This window comes from Corvus hawaiiensis, chromosome 6 (assembly GCF_020740725.1).
Source record: "Corvus hawaiiensis isolate bCorHaw1 chromosome 6, bCorHaw1.pri.cur, whole genome shotgun sequence".
Lineage (NCBI taxonomy): Eukaryota > Metazoa > Chordata > Aves > Passeriformes > Corvidae > Corvus > Corvus hawaiiensis.
Window position 1 is genome coordinate 39,995,854 of NC_063218.1, and position 27,362 is coordinate 40,023,215.

General features: G+C 43.5%; 2 protein-coding genes across 11 annotated transcripts; one reads left to right on the top strand and one right to left on the bottom strand.

Moving 5' to 3' along the window:
* Positions 1-161: 161 nt before the first annotated feature.
* HARBI1 (harbinger transposase derived 1) lies at positions 162-2,822 on the bottom strand. Of its 2 annotated transcripts, XM_048307170.1 has the most exons (3): positions 2,458-2,822; positions 1,534-2,263; positions 162-967 (listed from the first exon to the last, which is right to left on the bottom strand). In XM_048307170.1, exons 2-3 carry the CDS (start codon positions 2,201-2,203, stop codon positions 591-593), a joined length of 1,047 nt encoding a protein of 348 aa, XP_048163127.1. In that variant the 5' UTR covers positions 2,204-2,263; positions 2,458-2,822; the 3' UTR covers positions 162-590. The 2 variants fall into 2 exon arrangements, with proteins under 2 accessions (XP_048163127.1, XP_048163126.1); XM_048307169.1 differs by lacking the exon at positions 2,458-2,822 and having other exon boundaries at positions 1,534-2,269.
* On the top strand, positions 2,286-26,948 carry ATG13 (autophagy related 13). Of its 9 annotated transcripts, XM_048307158.1 has the most exons (19): positions 2,926-3,209; positions 3,850-3,904; positions 8,651-8,732; positions 9,624-9,704; positions 10,338-10,457; positions 10,913-10,959; positions 11,526-11,666; positions 12,715-12,755; positions 13,294-13,390; positions 13,738-13,836; positions 14,572-14,662; positions 17,007-17,105; positions 18,261-18,371; positions 19,473-19,606; positions 20,770-20,887; positions 21,611-21,688; positions 21,993-22,109; positions 22,579-22,707; positions 23,913-26,948. In XM_048307158.1, exons 3-19 carry the CDS (start codon positions 8,664-8,666, stop codon positions 23,988-23,990), a joined length of 1,650 nt encoding a protein of 549 aa, XP_048163115.1. In that variant the 5' UTR covers positions 2,926-3,209; positions 3,850-3,904; positions 8,651-8,663; the 3' UTR covers positions 23,991-26,948. The 9 variants fall into 9 exon arrangements, with proteins under 9 accessions (XP_048163116.1, XP_048163115.1, XP_048163114.1 ...); XM_048307159.1 differs by lacking the exons at positions 2,926-3,209; positions 3,850-3,904 and adding an exon at positions 2,286-2,307; XM_048307157.1 differs by lacking the exon at positions 3,850-3,904 and having other exon boundaries at positions 2,927-3,209.
* The last annotated feature ends 414 nt before the right edge of the window (positions 26,949-27,362 follow it).

Sequence of the window (27,362 nt, forward strand, 5' to 3'; positions counted from 1 at the left end):
TAGTGTGTGCCCAGCAAAATGCCAGACCCCTCCCAGAACACAGCTGCCAGCTTTCAGAGATATCACTGGGGTTTGTGAGATGTGCAAAATGGCGAAATGGTGTTGAGCAAGAATTTATACCTGCAAACAAAAAGACAAATGTTTGCTCTGCTGCTCATGAATTCATAGTAGACAGGAGCTCATGTGGAAGTTTAATTTGTGCAAAATACTGTTTAAAAATCAATCATAAGGGTTTTGAGTTACACAGTGGCATAGAATTGTTGCTTTGTAAAACAGTGCAAGGTTTACAGATTTTCCATCATTATAAAAGACAATTTCCCCAATTTTCCCACTGATGTGGCTGTAGTCATTGTTCTCTAAGTCATGTGAAAGGGGAGTCTCTAAGCATCACGACAGCAAAAATGTAGCAATTAAACTGAATCTCTGGAGAGATTGAGAGAAGTTCAGAAATTTGCCTAAAAGGAAGAGAGTAAATTTCTTCTTGTCTCACATCTGCTTAAGTCTTTCCAAGCTTAAAGAAGAGGAAGGGGCATATTTGCTCTGGATAACTTCCCAGATGAACTGTTAGAAGCCTTCTCTCTGTCACAACATTAGCTAAAATGAGTAAGTAGAAGTTCCTGACGAACACGACAGGCTTCCGAGTCCACTGATTCCATTTGCTCGTACTCTTCTTCCGGTTGTTCCACGTGTCCTGTGGCTGGTGAAGACCACACATCCAGTCCATGTTCCAGGGAGATGTTATGAAGCACGCAGCAGGCCAGAATGATGTGGCTGGACTTCTCTGGAGAATACTGCAGGGTGCCTTTGGACCCATCGAGGCAGCGGAACCGCGACCGAATGGTTCTGAACGTCCGCTCAATGACGTTGTGAGTGGCGGAATGGGCCATGTTGTAGCGGTACTCTGCAGGCGTCTCGGGGATGTGCAGAGGGGTCATCAACCACGTCCGGAGCAAGAAGGAGCTGTCACCTGTTAGCAGTGCAAAGGAGCAGGACAGGTTACACACGTACAGTTAGCCACAGGTATCAGCTTGGTTTTCTGGTACAGCAGATACAGAGTAACTTCTCCATCTGGCTAAAAGAGAAGGCACGAAAGAAGTAACTCTGGTTTACAAATGTGACAAAGTAAAGGCATTCAGTTTTAAACAAGAAAATTCTGGAAGATTTTCCACAGAAGCGTTGTAAGAGAATTAATCTTCTGCATAAAACAGGGGAAAACAGCTGGACTAGGACAGTACCGAGAATTAAAAATTGCATAATTCAGCAAGGAAAGGTGTAGGATACTGAAAGAAAGCTATTAACAGAATAAATGGAGATTAATACATACAATAATCAGATTGTATAAAACACATATTGGAAGTTACTGTTCTAAGCTTCCAAGATAAGGGTTGTCCAAACTGAATCATAAATCTCAAAGCAATTTGCAGGAAAGCAATTGAAAGTAAGCATATCACTTGTGCCCAGAGGTTCTCATTCAGTAAGGAGACAATATATAATAGACTTTCTACTGAAAACAAGGATGAAAAATTGACTTACCAAGTAGCCAGCCATCTTTACGTAGTTCAGTTTCAAACTGGCTTGTGAGGGCTGCCTGCTCTAAAACCGTGCAGTCAGGCAGGCTGCCTGGCCAGTGCGTTTCAGCACTAAGGAGGACTCCTCTGGAATCACACACCATGAGGCAGTTCAGGGAATGAAGACCCTTTCGGTTCACATAGGACAGATCCTCAGCATTTGGAGCTTTGATTGCCACATGGGTGCAGTCAACCACGCCCAGCACTCCCGGCATTCCTGCTAGCCCATAAAAGTCATCCTTCAGGGTCTGTACAGTAGCTTCATCCTCAGGAAAGTGAATGAACTGTGAGGCTCTTTCCACCAGTGCCTCAGTTACATTGGCAACACAGCGGCTCATCGAGGCTTGGCTAATGCCAATAGCATCCCCCATGCGAGTCTGGAAGGAGCCAGAGGTATAGAAACCCAACGCAGCAAGTATTTGCGTCTCTGGACTGATGGCCCTGGACCGCTGTGTAGGGCGTGAGAGAGTGGCTCCCAGGAGATCCACCAGATAGTAAATGAATTGTCGGGGAAAGCCGTACGTGGATACTAGATACTCATCCGTGACATCCTCCAGCTTGAAGCGATCCAAAGTCCTGTGTCCGCGGCCATAGAGCAAGAGGTCGCAGTCAAGAACCGCGATAGGTACGGCCATGGCTGACGGCCGGGGCGTTCCCTGGGCTCCTATCTGACAGGGCTTTCCTAGAGGCTTCACCTGCATAAAGGAAAGGAGAAGGATACTCAGAACAGTTATTACTGGTGAGCTTTTCAGACTCCGTTACCATTTTCCTTTTAGTCTGATCATCCAGCAAACCTTTCTACTTCCTTTCATCTGCTTTTAAATACACGGGCAGCCAGGTGGGCTCACCGTCAAGCCGACAACTCTGCCTGGCGCTGACAGGAACTTACCTCCCGTGGCGGAGAGGGAGCTGGAGCCGTCCCCAGTCACCGCCGCCGGGGCACGGCAGACACGAGCCGCGGGCAGCCCGGCGGGCGGTGCCCTTGCCGGGTGCCCCGGACCCCACGGGCCGCTCGACCCCCGCCGGACTTGTCCCAGCCCTTACCGACCCCGCGGCCGCTCCCTGGCGGTCCCCGCCGGCCGGGCCCCCCGCCGGCCGCGGTAGATTCGCCACAGGCAGGGGCTACCGGCGGGAGCGGCGCCGGGCGCTGGCCCGCTTTTCTCGGCCTCGGCGACCTCCTGCACCGCCGGATCGCGGGCTCAGCGCGCCGCGGGCGGGCGGGGAGCGGCGACTGCGTGTGGAAACTGCCGCTGCGGACACTCAGGCACCTCCCTTCTTCCCTCCCTCCCTTCCTCCTTCCTTCCTTCCCCCCCCGCCCGCAGCGGATGAAAACAAACAGCAGCGACGGCGATGGCGGCGGCGCGGCGCAGCCCGCGGTTCTGAGGGCAGCGGCAGCCCCGGCCCGGCCCCCGCCTCCGGCCGCGCACCCCCGCCGGCGCTGACACTCGCGGCGAGACCCCCGGGCCGGGAACGAGGAGGAGGAGGGGCGCCGGTCGGAGCCCCGGTGCGGCTTCGGGGCTTGGAGGCGGCGGGCTCTCCCCGTGCCCGGTTGGGGCGCGGACGAGGCGCCGGGGCGCGGCGGCGGAGCGGGCCCCGCGCGGGATGAGCCGCCGCGCCGCCAGCACTGCCGGCTCCGCGCAGGTACCGCGGGCCCCGCAGGGAGGGCTGGGAGCTCCGCGAGCCTGCGGGAGGCCCTTCGAGGGGAGGGGGCCGCGACGTGGGCCTTAAGCCTTTGGCTGCGGCTTCGTGTCTCTGTTTTACTTTGCTTCGCTGCTCGCGGGGGTCGCTTCCCGACAGCCGCGCGTTGGCTGCGATTCGTTTTCCTAACGACTGGTGGCTGTCAGTAAAGCCTGGGAAAGATGTGGCCCGCTGTAATCTCAGCAAGTGGCCTTTTAAAATCAAAATGCTTCAGAGCCTGTTGGAAATAGTAGAACGTGAGACCCCACGCGCCATTGTGTAGTTTTCCTGTAACATGCGAGTTTGCGGTATACTGGGACATAGAGGTTTACAGGTGGTCGTATCTTTCTTTCCTGTTGGAGCTGGGGCTCTTAGGGCACAGTCAGAGAGAGTCATTCCCGTGGATTCGGTGGGAGCAGAGACACCTTCCATATCAGTGAACAGGTAGACTCTTTGGACTAAGCCTACAAACTGCCTACTTACAAATCCCAAAAGCTGTGTGACTAGGCACATACCAAGGGGGAAAAACATGGCACATTACTGCCTTAGCTGAAAATTAGTTGGCTGTCCAAATAAAGTTTAGAGCATCTCCAAATTATTGCAGGAGTGGCCTGACCTGGAGGACCCCTCCCTCTCGTGGCAAGAAATAAGTCTTTCAGGTGAGCCAGGCTGTATGTAGATGTCCAGAAGGATCATGCAGGATCATTTTATTTTGCTTGAATGGTATTGTATAATCTTAAGATTTCTGAACATGTGTTCATACAATAGTTGAGAGGTGGTGATTATGTTGGTGGTTATAGTACAGGGTGTGTAGAAGCAGATTCTGGTTTAGTCTGTATACTTTGGCTTGACAAACAGAGAGGATGGACCTTTGAACTGATACCAGTTTTAGACCTTAGAGAAGGACAGAATGTAACTGCTGGTCAACAGGAATTACTTAATTTCGTTTCTAAGTCAGTGGAGCAGGCAGTGCTGGCTTTAGTAAGGTATTTACTAAGTTGCAGAGTCATTTATTGGTTGTAAAGTGAATCTGTTTCCTGATCCAGATGAAAAATTACCTCTCTATCAATCAAGACCTGAGCATTATAGTGAACTACAGAACCTTTGATTACATCAAAATGTTTATATTATGTAAAACAGTTTTTCTGCTAGAATTTAATCTTCTCTTTAAAAAAAATATCCATAAACCTCAAAGAATGAGAGTGTCACACCTTAGAACTGTTTGCTACTTCTCCCCAGGTTTCTGACTAATCTACTAAGAAGGCAGAATGGAGATTAATTTTAAGTAATTGTAGGATACTGGCGTTTGACTTGTAGGCCCAGTCTTGAAACAGTGTTCCATATTTATGAAGATCTTTTTATAGTCGCTTATTAAGTGTGCTCAAAATACCCGCTTGCAGTGAAGCTTCTTGGTCATTCAAGGGGGGATGTGTTCTAGGCACTCTTAAAAGCTTCAAAAACTTCCATGTGCTTCTTGTTTACTGCATGGTTTAGTGAGGCTTTTTTGAGCTTCTCATAGGACATCCTTGGGGACTGGATTTGGGTCCTGTATGAACAAGCTCTGGAAGAGTGGTATGGGCAAGGAGCACAGTCTGGGGGGCACAATCAGGTAACTGGGAACAAACATCTGGGATGAGTGATGTCCACAGCCCTCTCCTTACAGCTATACCCGCTCTGGTTTTTTCCCCTCTTGTCTTTTCAATTTCACTCTGGGATAAGAACCATGAGTAATTATTTTGCATTGATGAATGTCTGGTTGAAAGGAAAGAAAGATGACTTTAAGTTGTAGTAGCCATGGCTCAGAGAGAATGTAGGAGATGATGGAAGCAGCCTGTATATGCTTTCCCCAGCAGCAGTAATAATGCCTGGTATGTGTCGGGTGCTTCTGCTCCTTTCCTGTTTACGTAGGTGTCAGATGTACTCGCTCAGTTCCCATGGACGGAACAGGTACTGTAAAGCTGGTGATCCCAGGTGTTCCGTGCACCTGTTGTGTGCCAGGTTACAGGTGTGTGCCAGCAGCAGGGCTGCTCTCGGCTGGGAGCATGGCTTGGAGCACGGCGTGCTGGTCGCTGTGGTTCCTCTGGCCTCTGCTGAGGCATGAAGGGGAGGGCTCTTGCAGCTCCTTGCATCATGCAAACAGCGCCATCACCTTATGCTGATGTGTCCTTCTCCTCGCAGAAGGAGGGTATAAATAGCAGTAGAGCGTATAAGGCACAATGCTTAGATGTTAAACTGTTGGATAAAATCTGCCTCAACCTTGTGAGAAGGAATAAGGATTTAGTCAAGAGAGCCACACGTAGCAGTTCTCTTTTGAACATCCTGTTTCTGATGTTTCTATTCACAGTAAAGTGAAGACAAAGGCATATAAATAAAAGCAATAGTATAAAAATGGGTGTTGCAGGAAGAGGGAGACAAAGCAAAAAGCCCCATGGACAAGATGCTTGTTGCATCACATGCTGGTGAATATATTGGTTTACTTAAGGGATTACCTGGTTATGGGGAAATCAGTCATCTGTATTTTTCTAACCTAGACCAAAGATTATTTCCTTCTAGTTGTTATTCAGTGTAAAATGAGCCAGTGTTTTCCTTGAGTTAAGCGTAGGCCTGTGCAGTAGCACTTAACAAGGAGCCGTGCTGGCATCACAACCTACAAGACATGAGAAGTTGAGTGAGTTAGGGGGAACTAAGTTTAAACAATTTTCTTCCTGTTCAGGTCAGCTGTGACAGCTAACCTGTGAGTACTGAGGAATTTTTGTAAATAAAAAGTTTGCTGTAATTCTAGCTCCATCTTTATTCTTATCAAGACTGATTCTAAAGGTGAACACTGTTCTAAGCTTTAGAAGGTCTCAGGCAATCACCAGAGGCCCTCCTACAAAAATGAGGAGATGATCGTTGTCAGATGAGAGCCCTTAGACATTTCAGGAGCTGAGTTCCAAAGTCTCAGTTTCCCCATGAAATTACTTACTCCTTTCCAGGAAACCTTGCCTGATACTTTCTGCTCTACTTTGGGCTCTGGTGGGTCAACTGTTGCTGGCATTTGGAGCTTGAGAGGTAACAGCATGAATCTCCAAATGTTTCATGAATGTTACAGGTAGTTTGAGATCTTGCAGGAAGAATCCCAGTTCTGCTGCAGCAGGGCAGAACCATGAGGCTCTCGATTTTTTAACCTTCTGGTAGTTGTTTCTCTCCTCTAGAGATACTTGGGTATCTGGTCATTAGAACTAATTCTTGTACTGCACATAAAACCATGCTGATGATGATCTTTACTTCCTCTCTTAACAGACCAGTGAGCCTAACACCTTCCATTAGTTCCCAAGTGTCTTGAAATAGTTGATATCAGAATTTTTTTCCAGCCTCAAAAGGCAAATGTGGGTGCTTCATTTGACAGCTCTCCCACAATATCCGCATATGTATTTCCTTGCATCTTTCTGCAGGGGTCACATACCACTTTTCACATTAAAAACCAGTATGATTTTTTTAGTATTTAAACATTTAAATGTCAGCATTCTCTTCACTGAGAAAGATGTATTTTTTTATGCAGTATTTTATTGCCTATATCAGCCAGGTTTGTCAAAGATCTCAGATCTCCTCAACCCTTACAGTGCTTCACTTAATTAAGTCAAAAGAATAAAAACAAGTTGTTCTTGCCTAGAGTTTTGTTTGTTTGGAGGGGTTGTGGTTTTTTTGTAGTGGTACATATCTGTACTATAGGGTTATTTTTTTTTGAGTGCTGCATCAATTAACCATCTAGCACTTTAAATGCTGACTTCCTTTTGCACCCCCCACAGTGGAAAAGGTCTGTAATCTCAGTCTAGTGGAGGTAAATGCAGGGAAAGAAGGCATAACAGTTTTAATAAGGAGGTTAAAATATCCAAAGGATAATTTGATAATGCATCTGATGTTGAATCACTTGTGCTGTTAGCTCTCAATTTAAATTACAATTTGAATGAGAGCAGTACAGCTCAAGGAGATGCAGTATGAATGTAGCCTAGGAATTTTCAACCATGTTATATGTCCAGCTTTCTTTTTATAGAGTCATTTAGAAAGCAGCACTGTTCTCTATAAAATGCTCTGTAAATTGCAGCACTCTTATCTCGCAGCCCTTTTTGATTGATGCTCCTAAAGCATTAGGCCTTTACTGTCATCAAGTGCAGTATTTTAACTAGAGCTACTGTGCATGTGCGTGGTCATTAAAGATTCTGTATTTTCCGTGTGAGCAGAGCTATCGGCCCTTTTGCCCTCCAAGCTTTAATTTGTGTAACTAGCAGACCTTGCTGTAACTTCAGTCTTTGCTTAACGATTGAACACTGAATAACACTGTGCACAGCAGCTGCTCGTGCTCCCTGACCTCAGCTTGCTGACGTTCCTGTGAGGAGCAGCATGTTCCATAAATATGGGATGTTTGATGAGCTGCTTCAGGCTGATTAGCTGTCTCAAAACTGCAACAGGAGTTAAGAGTGAATTAATGCTTTGAAGGCTTACGAGCAAAAATTACAATGAATGCTGCTAATTAAGGTGTTCCTCCCCAATGGTCTCTGTATGATTATTAACTTACAGGTGAAGAAGCTGAGAGACAGAAGAATTGTGATTTATCCCAGGCCATGTGACATGGTGGCAGAAATAGGATTAGTGCCTTGCCCTGCCCTGCTTCAGACGCTGTGCAAGTTCATTGTGTTCCTAGAAACAATTGTATTTTGAAAAACAAGGCAGTGTCAATGTCAAAGCTACATACTTATTATCAGAGCTTTCAAGAGAAGTGAACAGAGGATTTTGGTCTCTTTCTTGATAAAAATGTGTCTTTTCAGTTGGTTGTAGGTAAATTTGTAGCTGTACAGTTTTATTGCAAGTACTATTTGTTGAAAGTAAAGAAGCAGTGTAGCCTATTCCTGTAAGGGTTTATTGTACAGATTTCTGCTGAAATACCGCTGAAATACTTTCTAAGAATTTCAGGCTCAAGAAAACAATTTGGTTTGGTTTTGACCAGTGCTGCTAGCTGAAGATACATTATTTTTGTAGCAGAGACCTCCATGTCTGATGGTTAGCTTGGCATAGAATGTAGTCGGTGTGGTGTTGGGGTGTTCTGGGTTGGTTTTCTTTGTTGTTGTTTGTTTTGCTTTTTTAAATTAAGCTAGCAAAATTGTAGAACTTGTACTGAGTTTTGTGAGCCCTCTTTGTTGTTTTAATTTTTTTTATCTTTGCTCTGACCAGATAAACTATCAATGCGCCTTCATACCTCACACTCACCTCCCAAAGGTTTTAACATGTTAGGATTTTGACAGGTAGAGGGCTTTGGTGCTTATCATTTCTTTTGAAGTGGCCTCTAATGGCAAAAATATTTTGAAATCTAAAAAAATCTTCAGAAAGCTGAAGGAAGACTTCATTCCCAGACCTGTGCTATATTTCAGATTGCCATATGCAATGGACACTGATCTCAGTTCCCAGGACAGGAAGGACCTGGACAAGTTCATCAAATTTTTTGCTTTAAAGGTAATTTTTCTCCTTCAGACAAATGCCTCTTCTTCCTTGTTTAAAATACCCCAAAAAACAAACAATGTTTTTGTTTGTTACTCTTGGTGTGGCTAGAGTAACAAGATTGGGGTTTGGGTTTAGTTTTTTGTTTGTTTGTTTTGTTTGTTTGTTTTGCTGAAGAACAGCAAATGATGTTTTGATTTGAATTTGATGTCAAATTTAGGAGATTCCTGAGAGCAACTAGAAAAACATCTTTTCCCCCTTTTTCTACCCTCAAATCCTCTTCCATCCTCCAGAAGCATCCTGCTTTAGAATCAGTTGTAGGCACTTCACACCTCTGTCAGCTTTGGGTTTCTAGCAGCATGTCTAGCCATCCAGCTGTTGGGTAGTTTATTCTGCTGGACTCCACTCTTTCAGCCTATCTAAATTTTTATCTTGCATCCAAAAGCAAGAATACCAGAATGTTCTTTTGAATTATGTTGATAGGTAATTATAAAATTTGTCCTTACTTGGTACATAGGTGCAAGTAGATACTCTGACAATGGCTTTGGTATAAATGTACAGATTCACTTGACTTTAGTTTAGTTGTCCAGGATTGGGATATTTTTGTCAATTTTTCTGAAATTTTTACTGAAAACTGCAAATCCTGATTGCAAAATTGACTTAGTCACTCAGTGTTGTTACACAGAAAGGTCAGCCTAAAATTATTTTCTCTCTGAAATACATTTGCCTGTTAAATGTAGTAATTTAAATTTATTAGACCTGAAAATCAGTGTAGCAAACTCTACTTCTCTACATTCTGGTCAGCCCTTTCATTTTTTTCACTTGGAGCTTGTGTAGCTCAGGCTCTGAACTGAGGGCTGTGCTGAGCCCAAAACATTATTGTGTATCCTTTTCTTTCTATTCCAGACAGTACAAGTAATTGTCCAGGCCCGACTTGGAGAGAAAATCTGTACCCGCTCATCATCCTCCCCAACAGGTTCTGACTGGGTAAAGTCATATTTTTTAAAGCAACTCCATAACTCTGTGTGTGTGCTGAGAACACCATGTGATTGTTACAGTCTTGTGCAGACAATAATAATTATTCATAGAATAGTGACTATATTTAGTTATGTTCATTGGTGATGTGGGGAGGGGGTTGGTGGTTGTTGTTCACATGCAACAAATCACGCAGGACTCTTACAGGCTGATGAGGGGAAAGAGAAATGATGCCTCTCAGCAACTCCTGCCAGCTAAGGCACATTTCTGAGATCTGCTTGGGGGTGGGGTGATGAGTTCTTTTCTGTCAGAAGTTTGCTACTCTGCAATTCAGGACTTTTTAGTAATGGGCTTTATTAAAATTGAAAAGACTCAAGATACTCTGTGGGTGAAGATAGGACTGAAGTGAGGGAAAAGGAGCATATTTTTTATAGCAGGATCAAGAAAAACATTTGAATTAGCAGCCAAGGGAATCTTTGTAAATATGAAAAGCCTGAACCCAGCTGGGAATTTTTTGTTTCATAACTATTTCAGTGGACACTGACCTAGTATGTTATATATGGGTCTGTGAGCCTGTCTGAAGTGTACCATCAGGCAGTGTTTCAAAGAAATTTTAAAAAATGGAACCATCTCTTTAATCTGCAGTTCAATTTGGCAATCAAAGATATACCAGAGGTTACTCATGAAGCAAAGAAAGCCCTGGCAGGACAGCTGCCCGCTGTTGGACGGTCTATGTGCGTGGAGATTTCTCTCAAAACCTCAGAGGTGAGAACTGAGTCAAAACAGATGCCCTTTTCTTTTATTTGTGGGTTTTTACTTGAATCTTAAGTGAACTACCAGAGCTCCTGCCCTTTAGTCCAGGACAATGTGAGAATATCTAAATTTTATTAAGTTAGGTGATATGCTAATGAAAAGCAATATATTGTTTAACAGAAGCAATTCACTGCAAACATCTGAGGCCAAACACACAAATGACACAGCAACAAAATTTAGTTTCTTAGACCATGGAAGAACTTAGGTGTTCTGAGGAAGGTATTCCCTCAGGTGATATAACTATGCAGAGAGACTTCCAGTGCACCTTTTTCTATCATTGCATCACAAGAAAGTGAGAGCCAGGAGACAAATCACTGAGAAGTGTGGCCATTCCTGATCACTAATGAGATTTGAAAAAGTCTGTATTCTGAAACCAGCCTTTGTTTGTCATGTTTTCTCTGATCCAGGGGGACTCCATGGAGCTGGAAATTTGGTGTCTAGAAATGAATGAAAAGTAAGTGCATTCTTCGCACATTCTTTGTGTTTGTGGTTTTTAGCTGATGAAATGGGTACATGTGGTTAATCCATGGTGATCAATGAGCACACACTGGCTGTGTGGCCAGGGGCACTTCAGAGGGAACTCCCCTCTTTGTCTAGAGCAGCAGTCAAGCTGTTTAACACCAGTGTCAAGAAAGTAAACTAGTAATTTAATTCCTTCTTCATTCTTCCATTAGAACTCGTATGTTTCCTCAGATACAAGAACTCATATTCTCAGTAATGACAACTGGTTTTAGTATTGAAAAGATGTCTCTGTTTAGTAGAGGGCTGCATGGTATTTTTCAGCAACTTCTTCTACAGCAGGTGACTAGGTTGAAGCAGGACTCTTAGCTGGTTAGTCAGTACAGGTAGCCACGCTGGGGCTTTATTTATCATTCTGGCAATAAAATTAAACAGCTGATCCAAATTAGTTTTTATTCAGAATGAAATAAACAAAAGCAACTCCAAACTAAAACAAACAACCCAAACCCAGGCAACTTAGTTGTGAACAAAAGACTAATTTTTTTCCTTTGTGTTCTCTAGGTGTGACAAAGAAATCAAAGTTTCATACACTGTATACAACAGGCTGTCTCTACTGCTGAAGTCTTTGCTTGCTATAACCAGAGTAACTCCAGCCTACAGACTCTCAAGGAAACAAGGCCATGAATATGTAATATTGTACAGGTAAAGCAGAAGTTTCCCATTTGAAATGCAAACAGCAGAGACTCTAGACTTGCACAGTGTAGCTGCAAATGTAGTTTAAAAGGGATGAGTAATAATAAAATCAAATTATTTGGATAGCACTACTGCTGATCAGTGACAGAAGAAAACTTTGGTCTATGTATCACATTATAGCCTTCACTTGAGCCACTGAAAGAAAAGCTAAGCACAGGCTGTGAAGTGTTTGCCTACCATGTTAGGAAGAGTAAAAAAAAATTCAACATGCGATCCCTGGTTAAATTGCTTACTAGCATCCAGTTGTTTGGTGTCTGGCCTGTATTTGATAAATGCCTCTCTACATTGCACATGACTGTAATGTGTACTTCTGCAGCAGTCATTCAGACTCTCTCCTGTTACTCCATGCATCCTCAACTCCACTTCCTGTAGTTCTTGCAGTTTACTCATCCAAATACTGTGTTCAACTCTGTTTAGCCTGTGAGTCTGACTGGCTTGTGGTTCATAGTTATCTTCCAGACCCTGTTTTTGGCTGTGAGAAGAGTCTTCAACATGTTTGCATAGCTAATTTATATGATTGTAAATCTCAGGTTTGTTGTCATTTGCACAGCTGAGAACTCAAAAAGAAATTTCAGCCATTTTCTCATTTTTGCTTCAACTGCTGACTTGGCATGTACTTAAGAGCAGGTCTCTTTACAGCACAGTTAATCTTTTATGTGGTGTGATGAGCATCAGTTTTTAGACTCAGACCTGTCTGTGAAGTTTATATCACTAAACATTTTTGCTCTGAACTATAGACTTAACCACAGAGGCTTAAAAAACTTTTGATTGGACTACCATTTTCTCTTCTTCCTTCTTTTTACATGATGTGTCTTTCTCTGAAGTAGCTCTAAGGATTTTTGAGATGGGCATTCCAGCCATTTCTTTTGGGCTTGTTTTCCTGAAGAGGAAAAGTAGTTCCAACCTTTCAACTCACAAAATTAAATAAGGGATAAGGATATATATAGCATTATGTCCCAACTGGACCTAATAGCTTTTCTTTTTCCTTTTCCTTCAGGATATATTTTGGTGAAGTGCAACTGAGTGGCTTGGGAGAAGGTATGTTAGACAACACACAAACTAGAGCAGAACTGTGTTTCATTCTGACTAGCGTTTTGTTACTATTCCCAAGTACCATAAGGAAAAGTAGTTTGAGGCTTTTTATCTGGATCTGCCAGTGAAGCCTTGTGTCACAAGGTGACAAGTATAATGGTGGTACTTGGACAAAGTCTAGGGTGATTGCCATTTTGACTCTAGTGATCCAGAACTGAAATAAGAATATGGAATGATGTTGATAAGGGGCAGGACTGCAGATTATGATTTCCAGGAAATCATGATCTACTGAGGAACAAGTAGCACTTCAGAACAATATTTTAGACCAAGAAGCCAGGAGGCAACATCAAAAGGCTTGCAGGTGAAGCCTACCAGCAAGGCAACCCAATGCTGCTGCTTTGTTATGCCTTCTATGTGCATTTTTGGAGTTCAGATTGCAAGAGATAATGGAAACACTATAGAAATAAGATAATGTAACCTCAAAATAAAAAAGTATGGCACATAAATAATCAGTGAAACTGATAATTATTCCTTAACTTTACAGGTTTCCAGACAGTCCGTGTTGGGACAGTGGGTACCCCAGTGGGCACCATCACTTTGTCTTGTGCCTACAGAATCAACCTTGCTTTCATGTCAACCAGGTGAGAAAATGTGATCATGCCAGAAGCTGTTTTACAATAATTTACTGTTAAACCCCTCATATTCTGAGCCCCCAAATCTTTCCCTTCTGCTTATCCTTTCCTGCTGAGATTCTCTTTCATGAAGAACGCTCTCTCTCATGCTTCAGTCTTGCAGCAAGGGGAGTATTTGGGTAGCCCTGAGCCAGGCTCTAGAACTCCAAACTGTTGATGCATGCCTGGAGTCACAGGACTAAATTGTAAAGATGCTCTGGTCCCATTAATAGTCACAAGGGTTTTCTGTGAGGGCACCATGAATTGGGAAGAGTAGAGAGAAAAAGCCAATAACACCATTGCTTGTTGCCTTGCAGGCAGTTTGAGAGGACCCCTCCTATCATGGGGATTATAATTGATCATTTTGTGGACCGTCCCTATCCCAGCTCTTCACCCATGCATCCCTGCAATTACAGGTGAGGAAGTACTGAGTTGAAGTCATGGACCATGGTCAAGGCATCAATTATGCCCAAATACAGAGCCTTTTCCACTATTTGTTGACAGCATGGGAAGGGACACTGGAGAATTAGTATCAGTCACATTGACATAGTTGAGCATGTGATGAAGGGTGACGTTTTTCTCATCACATTGAGAAGACTGAGTGTACCAAGCCTCAGTATTTTCCCAAATTCTTCACAGAAGCACTTGGACACAAAGGATGTTTAATCCTGGTTGCCTTCAGGAATTTGCAAGTGTAATGGTTAATCCTAATGCAGAACTATGTGTCCAGATACATGCATCCCTGGATATTTCCACTGGGGGAAGATCAGTTTTAATTTCTCTTTGGAGAGGAGAGGTTTGTCTTTGCTAAAATGAATGTGAGGGCATTCACATTGGGACCAGTGGTGTTGTTTGACAATGGTTGTGTAAACACCAAAGCCAGTAGCAGTAGCTGGTATAACAAAAGCATTAGTTAGAAACACCTCTGTTATTTTAGGTGGGGTAGAAGACAAACACCTGAGGAAAACGGACATTTTCCCACATTGTTTTCCACAATTCTGCCAAGTAGATGAGAGCCCTTCATAATTCTCCTTTCAACTACACCCAAATACTCTCAACCTCCCTGCAGTGTTTGTCCCAGTGTGTTTTACTATTTGTTTGTTTTAAGGAATATTTCCACTTAGAAAACTTGTCTTTTCTTGCTGCTTTAGAGCTGGTGAGGACAATGGTGTAGTATACCCCTCAGTAGAAGATTCCCAAGAAGTGTGTACCACATCTTTTTCCACCTCTCCTCCATCTCAGGTAAGAGAAACCAGGCTCTTTTTACTTCTAGACAGAACAATTGCTGTAAGAACAGTTTGCATATTCCTACATCAGTCATTGTGCAAACTGAAAGCCTCCTGCTGCTAATTAAAATTTAATGTGTGGGTTATTTATGTTGTTACACTCTTGAGTAAAATCTATTGAAATTGGATGCTAATTTCAACAAAATTCCAAGGGACTAGAAAGACTGAATTACTGAGAATGATTAAAAGAGCCTGCTCCTGGACTTGGCTGAGGTGTGCTTGAAGAGGATAGCAGGGTACTTACACATTTACACACCAATACTGCAAGAGGAGGAATTCAAGACATTGATGCCAGGCAGCCTAAGTAGGAGTAACAGATTGACACTGAGAAAGAAACACTGAAATACCAGGAAAATGCTGGAGGAAGACAGAAAAAAGACAAAAGCTGTATTTGTTGGAGCGTCTAAAGTTAGTTGGGGCAGCAGAAATAAGTATTGGCAAAAAAATTGCAAATTTCACTTAAGTTTCAATTTTAAAATAAATAGATAATGGTTTCCTTTTGAATATGAAAACCCAGAAACTCCCAAGTTCTTTTACTGTCTTATGTATCTGACTCCACAGTTCTGTATTTTGAAGACTTGGCCAGAGTTACAGTTGTCCTATTGCTTTAAATATTCAGGATTGCCCTACCTTGTCCAGCCAAGCAGATGGCTCTACTGACCTTTAAAGACAATCTAAAGACCCTAAATTTCTTTTAATGTCAATGTGAAACATAGAATGAAGTATAATTGAAGAATGAAAGAATGCTGTTCCAAACTGAAAGAATTTGCTATGGGTCTTTCTGCTGCTTCAGAGGAATTAATATGCCTGATTTAGCAGAATGTATTCTGCTTTATGAATGAGCTTCTATTAGGAAGCATTTTTGTGCCAAAGTGATTTCAGGTGACAAGGCATCAGGCAATGTTGAACTAATAAGCTAGCACTCACGGTAAGTCTGATGGAATAAAGCTTTTCTTATTCTGCAATACACAGTTCAGGAAATGAGTTTGTGGCTGAGTTGTGTCCTGTGTTTTCCTAAAGTGGGGTAAATACAGAAGATTTCATAAGGAAATTTCCACTGGCTTGCTTGTGCCAGTGTTACTTAACAGTAGTAGTGTATGTAACTACATTGAAGTTGACATTTCTCTAGGGGTCATGAAGATTTACTGTCATTCAGGGGGAAAAGCTTTATGAAACCACTTGAACCTTGAGGATTCACATTAAGTATGAGCCTTGCTTTCTGCTTTTCTGTGGCTCATAGTTGCCATATGCTGTGTCCTTATTTCTAAAGCAACTGCCAGTCTTTGTTACCACAGTTAGAATCATAAGGCTGCCTTGGCAGAGTGGACTTTAAAGTAAATTAAAAGGAAAAAAAGAAGTCAATTTTGTTTCTCCAGCTTTCTATATGTCCTGTCTAGCTTAATGACTAGGAAAATACTAGGAATTGTGTGATTTTTGTGGGCAGATTGTGTGAATATCTACCTGCCTTCTCAGTAAAAGTGAGGCCTAACCTAACCTGTGTGATACAAGGAAATAGTTGTTACCTTCTCTGTGAGCTTGCATGTCTGTGTATGTGTTTTGTGAAGCAGCCCAAAATTCAGGAGAGTCTGGCCATGAGTAGTACCCAGAAATGAAGCTGAAACTTTCCTCAAAGGAAAACCATTGGTAGGATAACTACTGGGAGGAGGTATGGGACTGAACCAGGTTTGGATTGCCCTTTTTGCATTAGCACCCTTTATGTGATTTTTACTTCTGGAGTTTTGCTCCTGTTGATGGAGTTCTCACTTCACATCAGTGTTTGAATTGCACCGTAGTCTGGGTCCCCTTTATTCTAAGGTTGCAGCACATACCTGCCAAGATAGGATTCCTCAGAAAGCTGGAAGATAAGGAGTATGGATGGATGGAGAGTGTTGAAATACAAGTCATTTGTAAATTTTAAAAAAGAAAGTACTTGACTTCTTCTGGCAACTGCTCAGCCTTCTCCTTGCTAATTGGCTGGTACCAATTATAATTAACTGTGGAACAGAGTCTCTGGCAGTTACTTTCTGTCAGGGTTCACTGGACTCTAAAATATTACCTGTGCTCAGTGGTTCGCTCAGATTGGAAAACAGTCAATTCTTTACAAAATGAATGTGCTTCTGGCAATACTGAGACTTCTGCTCTCTGTGTAGGTGTGGCTGCTGCAGCCAAAACCTCTTCACTAGCATTCAGTTCATCCAACTCTTCATAATTCCTCTCTGAAGTCCTTCTCTCTTTCTTTCTCTCTCCCCCCTTACTCTCTCTTTTCCTTGTTTCCTCTGTTTGTCTGTGTCTGTGCACAGTGTGTTTTTACTGTCACAAAGGCACATTTTCAGACCCCTCCTCCTGTGGTGACGGACACCTTGAAGGTCCCAGTGATGGGACTAGCCTTTTCACATCAAGTGAGTTGCCAATAGAATGTGCTCTACATGGCCAGAGTATGAGTTCTGGCATGATAAAACAAATACAGGAAAGTACAAATTTGACAGTGTGGAGTGTTTGTTGTGCATGGGAAAGACTGGTGGACCCACAATGAGCCAGGCACTTTGCTGAGCCTGGCTTCTTAAATGCCTTTGCAGATGAAGGGCTCCTAAAGACAGGACAAACACCCCTAAAAACACAACAGCTGCCAAGGATTGTTAGTGAAAGACACAAGTAGTAAGGAACAATTCTGAGTGTTTTCTGTTAACAGCCAATATCCCTAGAACCTGTACAGTCATTAGAGCTCCACTAAGCTTAACTCACTTCATGTGAATGAAAGTGCTGTTCCTCATTTTGATCCCTGTAAAGGACGTCAGCTTTGGTGCTGCTGGAGCTCACACTAAGCTCTGGAAGAAGTGTTCCTCTTGAGGTCAGGCAAGTCAGAACAGGAAAGTTTTATCTCACCTGACTGGGTAGATTTCTGCCTGGGATCTGTAAGGAATTTCTCCTGGATTTCACTGATTCCAACACTTAATTCCTAAAGCAATCTCACAAGGGTTAGCTTCCCAGTTCTCTTTACCTTGCACATTTATGGGACCCTGTATTCTTTCACTGAAGCTATTTGAACAGGTCTGGAAGATCAGCTGTTTTAATTTGCAGTGGGAGTAGGTTCAAACAGTTGATAATGTAGTTGTTTTCAGATAAAAAAATATTAAATATTAGCTCCTTAGTAAGTTCATTATGGCATTCATGCATCTGGCCAGCGTCAACCCACTACACCAGTATTTGAAACAGGCCTGGAGAGCAGAGCTTCCCTGTGACTGGATGTCAGTCACACCTTGCACAGCCTCCCCCACCTTGTGTAGGAAGCCAATCTTGTTTTCCTGTCAAGGCTCAGACTTAGTCTCCTGGACTACTGTCAAGTAGTCCTTGTAGCGGTAAGATTGTTTTAGAGCAATAACCTACATTACTGATTCCAGTGAAAATCTAGCATCCTTCTGCCAGCCTGAAGTGCTATGCCTCTGACTTCTCCTGGTCCTTCTTCAGTGACTGGTGATTATTCAGGCTGTGGGGCATTCCCCTTCCCTTTCCTCTCTCCTCTCCCTTTGCCCTTGTTTTTTTCTCTTCTTTCTTAGCTTTCCAGCTCTCGTCTTTCCTATCAGCCTGCTGCCCTGGGAGTTGGATCAGCTGACATGGGGTGTCCTGTACTCTTTGCTGGTGGCTTGAATGCTGCACACCCTCACCAGGTACTTGTAGAGAGTAGAACCAGCGTGGCTGGTATTGCAGCCATTTGTGTCACTTGTACCCCCGAGAGAGGCATTGAAACTAGTGCATGCATTGGTATCTTGTCTGTCAGAATGGAAAGAATGTAAGGTAAATACAGAGAAAGCACAACTTCCACAGGAGCTGGGAATTGGCTCCTCAGCATCCCTGACTTTATTGGGATGGGGGTCATGTGGAAAAACTACACCAAGAGAGCAGGCACCACACCTGTTTGCCTGCATCAGCTTGTCACTGATTCCAAACTTTGCCTGTCTTACAGAGCTGCTGCCCCTGTAGCTGTCCAAGCACAGTTCTGTAGGCTAGACATAGGATACACTGACAGTTCATATTGACATAGTTATATATGGGTTCATCAGACAAATAAGCAAAGTTGACAGAAGTCTTTTTCTGCCTGTGATGTTGGTGTTACACCAGTTTTGCTGACATGATGTTAATAGAATATAATAATTTCAGTTGGAATGGTCCTACAGTGAGCATCTAATTCAACTGCCTGACCAGGGCTGGCCAAGTTAAAGGCTGGTATTAAAGGCATTGTCCAAATGCCTCTTAAAAACTGACAGCTTGGGGCATTGGCCACCTCTCTAGAAAGCTTGTGCTGGTGTTTGACCGCTCCCTCTGCAAAGAAATGCTTTGAAATGTCCAGTCTAAGCCTCCCCTGGTGCAGCTTCACGCATCCTATCACTGGATCCCAGGGAGAAGAGATCAGCACCTCCCATCTCCACTTCCCCTTCTCAGGAAGCTGTAGGGAGCCAGAGGGTTGTAGCAAGAGGATAAAAGTTTTTTTCCTCCATTCCTCCCCATGAAGCAGAGGACCTACAGCCAGAGAACTCTGCAGTGTAAAACAGGCCTGGAGAGGAATAGAGTAGAAAGGGAACAGAAAATGAGTTTGTATTGTGATTATCCACTTCCATATGACATCTCTCTCAGCCTTACAGGGCCTAGAGCCCAGTCATATGCCAAAACCCCCACAATTTATGCCCAGTATGATGGAATCTGCTTTGTATTGCACTGTGGTGTTGTTTTGATTTTGAGATCTCTAACTCAGCTGTTCCTCTCTATCTCAGTTGATTGGTCCAGGCAAAGAAGGCGGAGTTCCCTCAGTTCCTAGCCAGCCAGCACATGGCACTCAAGCTGACCAAGAGAGGATGTGCACCCCACTGGATGGAGTCCATTACTCAGCAGCTACTCCTTCTAGTAGGTAGGTTGGGTTTAGATGATCCACCACTTTTGCTAACCCATTTATAAGCCTATTAAGATAAAACTTTTTATTTCCCCTTTTTATCTATTGTCTTTCCATCCATCAAAGCAACTTACAGCTTTCTGTGATTGGGGCTTTTTCAGCCTTTCTCCAAACAGTGATCTTGCCCATCTATTTAAACCTGCTAGTCCATGCAATATCCTCCTGTTATGTCAACTTCATTATAAATTTTATAATTTTTTTCAATCTTTCTGCTGGTTTTGCTGATTGTAAAACAAGATGAAGTAAGTTCACAAATGAGTCTTAAATTCTCCAGAGACTTAATGTGCATTGTTACCAAAGCCAGTTGTAGTTATCATAAATCTGTTCACCATTTTAGTAAGAAACTTTAGGCATAAAATTACTTAAAAGGAAACAATGCAACATCAAACTGTCCTAAACCAACTCCCTCTCAGCTAGTTAAATCCTTCTGGTTTTTTGATCACTGTATTTATTTCTTGAGAAATCTGTCTTGGGGTCACATAGTTGTAAGTTGTAGAGATCTTGCTCTGGGGAATCCAAAACTCATTTGCACTAGCACTTTCCTGGGTATACTATATTAAGTAATCCTCTTTCCAAGAGACTAAACCAATTTTTGTTTTAAAGTTCTGAGTACCTGTGGTAGGAAAAAAACCAAAACAAACAGGTCATGGAAGTACCTAATGGCCATGGAGTGAATTAACCATACTGGGAGTGGCTTTCGTGATGTACCGGATTGCTGCCTTTATAAACTGAGTGACAGATACAATTGTGGTTCTTGCCCTCACCTCCTGAGAGATCTGTGACTGCTCTGTTACTGAAAAAAACAGTAGTGATGAACAGGAATTGCTGTGAACACACACAAGTTAAAAGTCCTCCCAGAAGAAAAGCCTATTTCGGTTGGCAGCAACTTTGCATTCAACTAAATAGGTTTTGTCCAGCTTTAAACAAAAATCTGATTCCACAAGTGTCCACTCCTTTTGTGCTCCCGTCTGAGGAGGAAGGTATGGTACAAGGACAAATTTTTGTTGTCCTTCTTCCAGTACTAGGATTAAGCCAAGAACAATGAAGGAGTCTCATACAGAATGTTATTTATCTACGCTGTTTGTGTCACAAGGCACTAATTATGTATTTTCCTCCCCCAGTGAGGACACAGAAACAGTATCCAACAGCAGCGAAGGAAAGTGTGGCTCCCCCCATGATCTTTTGGAGACCATCTTTATCCGGAAGGTGGGAGCTTTTGTCAACAAACCCATTAACCAGGTAACGAGCAGTAGATCTTCTCAGAGGGCACCATAATACCTTTCTTTTCCCATCTGTTCATACATAGAGGAGAAAAAAGCACCCCAACGCCAGGGCAACCTCAGAGACTGAGAGGGCATATTTCTGCCTGCTGCATTTCCCTACAAGGTTTTGCCAAGGCTTGTTTTTCATAAAATCCTTTTGGGATGTGATAGCCATTGAATTTGCTTCACTTTGCCAACACCCTATTTGAGAATAGAAGACTTGATACTCCACTTGGATCTCACAATGATCTGCCACTACCACAGGTCCATAAACTAGGAAAGCTGGTAGCAAGCCTCCCTTCCTTGAAGGAACATGCAGTAGACCAGTTCATCACTAGAAGCAAGTGTTTAAGTTCAGCTAGGGCAGCTTAGAGATCTACCCAGTTCCTAGGGCTGCAGTTCTAGGCCTTTTGGATGAAGGAAGGAGAATTGTTTCAATTTGTAGCAGTTCATTAATCCTTGGCTATATTACACAAGATACGTATAGAAGCAATCCCACCTCAAGGTATGTATGTGCATTAGGTCAACTGAGTATCATCTCTGGATTTCATGCCTTCTAAATGAGGTTGTCAGCCTCCTGCCTAACTGCTGACATGATTTTGGGCCATTTTTAGCTGGCCTGACAAAGACGTTCAATATCCTTTTCTGTGCCAGGTAAGCAGAGCGTCTTAGTGAAATTCTGTTTGCTAAATCTCCTCAGGTGACCATGGCCAACTTAGACATTCCTTTTGCCATGTTTGCTCCCAAGAATGTTGAGCTGGAAGATAACGACCCCATGGTAAGACTCTTCCAGAGGTATATGTGCCTTCTCAGCATCCCTTACGCAAACATCCATGCTGTTCTCTGCCTTGAATACACTTTAGTTTTGGAGAAAATAACTAGTTATTCAGATTTGTTTGATTTCAAGAAGTCTCCTGTGTTGAATCCTGAGCTCTCTAGACATGCAAATAACAGCATGTGTTTGCTGCCCCTGCTCTAGTTAATGTTTATTGTCCAACCTCCTAACTGCCCCTACACTGCCAAAGTACACAGACAGACATGATTGTAAGATCAGTACTCACCGTCTTTGATTTCTTGGGCAGGTCAATCCTCCTGAATCCCCAGAAACTGAATCTCCTCTACAAGGCAGCTTACACTCGGAGGGCTCCAGTGGCAGCAGCACAGGGAACACCCATGATGACTTTGTTATGATCGACTTTGTAAGTGCCCTCATCAGAGCTCTTACACAATACCTGCACCTTAGGTGGGCTTCACATGCTGGTGCGATGGCAGAATGATGTCAGAGTAGTTTTCAGTTGGAGTGGAAAAGACACATCATTCACAGTACCACACTAGGGCTTGACAGTCCCAGAACTGCAGACTCTGGTACCGGGAATCAACAACTACAAATTAAATACCATTTCCCTTCTCTACCAATATCTGGGCTTGGCATCTTCTCCCTTAACACCTAAAGGAGCCAGATTCCAAAGAAATGTTCTCTTTCAGTTGCTCAAGTGATATTGTGATATCAAGTGATACTGGCTGTTCTTCAGTTATCTAATATGCATTATTGCAGCAACAGTTGTAATGCCAAGATGTTTACTGATAGCAGCAAATTACTTTACCCGAGATTATAACAAAAGGGAAGCCAATGTCTCTGGGAATTAACAGCAGTATCTTTGATTGCAGAAACCAGCATTTTCAAAAGATGACATTCTTCCAATGGACCTGGGGACATTTTACCGTGAGTTTCAGAATCCCCCTCAACTCAGCAGCCTCTCGATTGACATTGGAGCACAGTCCATGGCAGAGGATTTGGTATGGAACCCTGAAATTTCTGTTTGTGGGAATCATATGTACTTTATAATGTTCTCCCTATTCCTAGTTCGAAAAAAGTATCTTCATAGAATTTTAGAATAGTTTGGGTTTGAAGGAACCTTTAAAGGTCATCTAGTCCAACTCCTCTGCAATGAGCAGGGACATCTTCAACTAAATCAGGTTGCTTAGAGCCCCATCCAACCTGGCCTTGAGTATTTCCGTGGATGGGACATTCACCACCTCTCTGTTACAGTTTTTCACCAGCTTCATAAAAAAAATTCTTTGTTTTATCTAGTCTGAATCTACCCTCTTTTAATTTAAAACTGTTGCCTCTTGTCCTATCACAACAGGCTCTGCTAAAACGTCTATTCCCATCTTTCTTAAAGATCTCCTTTTAATACTGAAAATCCACTATAAGGTCTCCTCAGAGCCTTCTCATCTCCAGGTTGAATGACCCCAAGTCTCTCAGCCTTGTCTTCACAGGAGAGGTGCTCCAGCCCTCAAATCATTTTTGTGGCGCTCCCCTGGACCCATTGTAACAGGCCCCATGTCTTTCCTATACCTCTCAGAAGAGAGACTCTGCCCAAAGGGGGCCCATCACTAATATATTCCAGATAAATGCAGATTTGTTCATGGCCCACCTGAGCCTCTGAAACCGGTGTGTTTGTCCTGAAGCTGAAGGCTGCTGCAGCATGCTTGCTCTAGTTGTCATTGAAAGCCCCCAAACTAATCCTACCTCTGGGGTGTCACACTTGGTAGCAAACCAGGCCTGACCTTGCAGCCTGAGCAGAGCTGGAGTTCTGGTGTGGCTGGTGAAAGTCATGCCTGTGTGAGTGCTCTATTAGGCTCTCTGGCATTGTGCCATATGTGGAGAAAAATGAAAACCAGTCTGAGAGCAAGTGACTTAATGAAGGCAGTGACATGAGTGGGTTACTGTGCTGCGGCTGGTGGAGATTGCACAAGGTCAGGCCCCAGTGCACCTGCTGTTCCTGCAGAACAAACAGACTCTGGGCAGAGTGCCCTTCTCAGGGTCACTTGCTGGATGCTGCCAGAGGGCTTCTGGTTTTGTGCATGTAGAAAGGAGAGCCCAGAGCATTGGAGAGGGATTGCATGACTCAGAAACAGATTTTTTTCCTAGTGTGTTTAAAATTTCCTTCTGTCTGCTGTGAATGAACCCTGATCTGCACCTTTCCTTACCCTTCCAGGACTCATTACCAGAGAAGCTGGCAGTCCACGAGAAAAACGTCAAAGAATTTGATGCTTTCGTGGAAACCTTGCAGTGAAGCTGTTTCCTAGTTCTGCTGCAGCAATTCTTCCTCCTCAAGGCATCCTGGAGATGACAACAAATATTTCTATTGCCCCTGCTCTGCCTTTTGTTCACACTGACTAGTTCCTTCCATCAAGTGAGCTTTCTTTGCTCTCTTCAACAACAGACACGGCTCATCTGCTGATTTTCCTCAACTTTTCCACCACATAGTTCTGGACCGCTTTTCCTGCTCCAAGTCACTTTTAAGACTTCAGTAGGGATGCAGGAAGTCAAACTCCAGTGTATGGAAACTTATTTTCTCCTCAGTCTGTGTTCTGTATGGAGGGGCTTTGTGAAAAGTTGCCATATAGTTTCCTCCAAGGGTCCTACTGTGTAAGTTCCCTAGGTAGAGCTTCTTGCTAGCAGATTTTTTCCTACAGTCTCTGATCCTGTTAGAGCATAGAAAGCTTTGGCTTATTTCCAGGGTCTGTGAGTTCAGCAAATTCGACAGTTTGAAGTCCAGGACATCCATTCCACAGAACTGGGCATTTCATCCTGACTTCAGAGTGCATGCTTGAAGCCCAGGGAGAGATGTCAGCTTTGGGACCTGCATAATCCAAGTTACCTTTGTTTTCCTGCTTTTAAGGAACTGGGTTTCTACATAGTCATTTTGTGCAATGTTAGCCACCTCTGTTAGGTGGCTGATAAGCAGGAGTGAAACTATAGCAATGCTTTCCACATTTCCTTCCCAAGTGCACTGACACTCGGCCATGCTGAGTTCAGCAGTGTTGACTGTTTGCAAGCCTGCACGTAGGAGCTGTGACAATGCTGAGTTCATAGTCTCTGCTTCTGAAACACAACTGTAAATACTAGGAATCCTATTTCTTTAGGGTTATATAACTAGGAGTCTTAGTCCAAGATTTTTTCCTCTAATCCTTGCAAGCCTTCCTGCTTTATGGTTAATAGATGATCTTAAGAATTAAAAAATATTTATTGCTTTTAAAGAAACCTATATTTAAAAGATGTTCTGTTTTCATGTAGTACTGCGGGTCATTCTGTCCTGATCACTGCAGAGAGCAAGTGTGCCACGGAACCCTGGCCAGTGAGACTGGTTTCTCTTTGCAGGAAAATATCCAAGATATTTATTTTCTAAGACAGACTTGATTAATATTATACTCTGTTGTGGGGACAGTGTGTCTATTACATCCAGTCAGGGCTCATTGGAATGGATGGAATGAAATGCACACATCAGTGGAATGGAGTGGCAGGGACTTGGTAAAAAGCTGTTTTCTGATAGGCATGGATAGATTTGTAGCGTTCTTTGGCCATTCAGAAGGCAGCTTCTTTAAAGAAGCACACTTTTTTGGGAAGCTTATGGTACTTTTTAATCAGCTGACTTTTGAGTAGCTGAAATTTTATTTTTGTAATCATCCAGCCATCGACAGTGTGACTGGCTGGCAGTGCTCTGTGGGTGATTTGGCTGTTGCATGTCTTCTGCCTCATGGAAGGATGGGAAGACAAACAGTGACACTAAACAGAAACTTAGATAAAGTGGGTTTTCTTGTGGTTCTCTCTCCTCCTCCCATCTGTAACTAGAGTGAGCAACTGCAAGACCCCTTACTGTCCAAAACCACATTTTTTCCCCCTTTCTTTCAAGTGGAGTTGTGTTGCTGGAGTACCAAGAAACCATCTTCATTTCCTCAGAATGGCTGAGTAACCACCCAAGTTAATGCAATGTAGCAGCTTCTTCAGCTTAGCTGCACTCATAGTTGAAAGAGATTGCCTGCAGCTGATGGCAGAACCCCAGCTCTACTCTGGAACACTATTTCTGTGCCACTGCTGCAAGAAGCCAAATTCAGAACAGAGCTTACTGTAAGGTCAGAGCAATGCAGTGCTTTGAACTTGACCAGGATTTTTTCGAGCAGTGTGTTTGGTGGGAGGCCTTGTAAACTCTAGAACTCTAAGTAAGAGCTTTACTGAAGGAAAGTTACCCACCAGAACCTTTTTATTTTACTCAACCAATTCAACTTTTTAGCAACCTCACAAGGAAATTGCTTTGTCTGTGCAAAGTAAGATGCAAACACACTTAAGAAAGCTTCCAAGATGAATCAGTTTATAAGAGGGCCTTAGTTACATGGGCTGTAACAAATATTTGATCCCCAGCCAACAGCCACCTTGTTTCACAGGTGGAAAGGGTCGCAGAAGGGTGCAGGATCACAAGGAGTTAATGGATCAGCTGCCTCTCACCTGTGCTCAGGCAGTCGGTCTGCCGCCTTCTAGGAAGTAGGTCATAGCCAGGTGGTTGTCACCTTTAGTCTCTAAAGTGATACAATCTGGGCTGCAGAGTAGCAGAGATGAGGCAAAGTGCTGGTTCACACATATGAATGGAGAACAGTCAAGGTTAAACTTCATCTAGCCAGCACTCCTGCTGTGCTCTTCTGCTGACAAGCTGTGCAGCTGGCAGGGAGCACTGCCATTCTCGTTAGTCCCACCCAGGTCAGTGCTTGGACGTGTGCTCTTTTATTGATGGAGTTCCTAACGTGGCTACAGCTCTCACAACTCATAAGGCAGAATGTCACTGTGGCACGTTTTTTTCTACTTCAAAAGGCTGGAAAATTGCCTATATAAGCTGCTAGTGTTGAGCTGGATGGCCATAGCAATAAGAGATTCTCCAGGGCTGAGTCACCTGCCTCTTCTCTGGACATTCCTCGGTTTCAACACACAGTTGCTACATCTAGGCTCTGAGTTCCCTGACCACTGCACAAATGCTCTGCTTCAGTAAAGATCTAGCTGCTGCTGTGGCCTGCCACAGATTGTGTTATGAAGGCTGTTTATTTTAGCAGCTCTCTGCTCAGCTCAATATTAAGGACAGTGTGTATGTAGCTGCTGATTTACAGATACTTTGGGTGGAGGGGAAGGCTCCTCAAGTGTATTGTTTTGGAAAGTCTCCAGTGTACTTCAAAGAATTTCCAATAAAACTTTTATGTAAGCAACACTCTCTGCTTTTCTCTGTGTGTACCAGCAGGTCTGGGACAGCCCCAGACTCATGCTTGTTTTCCTCCAGGAAACAGGAGCCTCAGGGGCCTGTCAGTGAATGCAGGACAGAGCAAGTTGCTGCCTCCATCAGATAGGGCAAAATGGACTGGTGCATTATAGTTGGAGCAGTCAGTGGGATCCTACTGAGATCAGCCTACTGGCAGGACAGCAAGGGACAGATAGAACAGGTGCCTGGAAGTGGGGGTAACAGTCATACAGTATTTGACCCTGCTGCCCTCACCAGTGAATTGGGAAACTGAATTATCTGGATGTCCTACCCTCACTGAGATATCAACTTGTCCTCAAAGGAAACAGATGGGAAAAGGGGGAAAAAAATATACCCGCAGACTTTGCATTGTACATGGTTGCTACT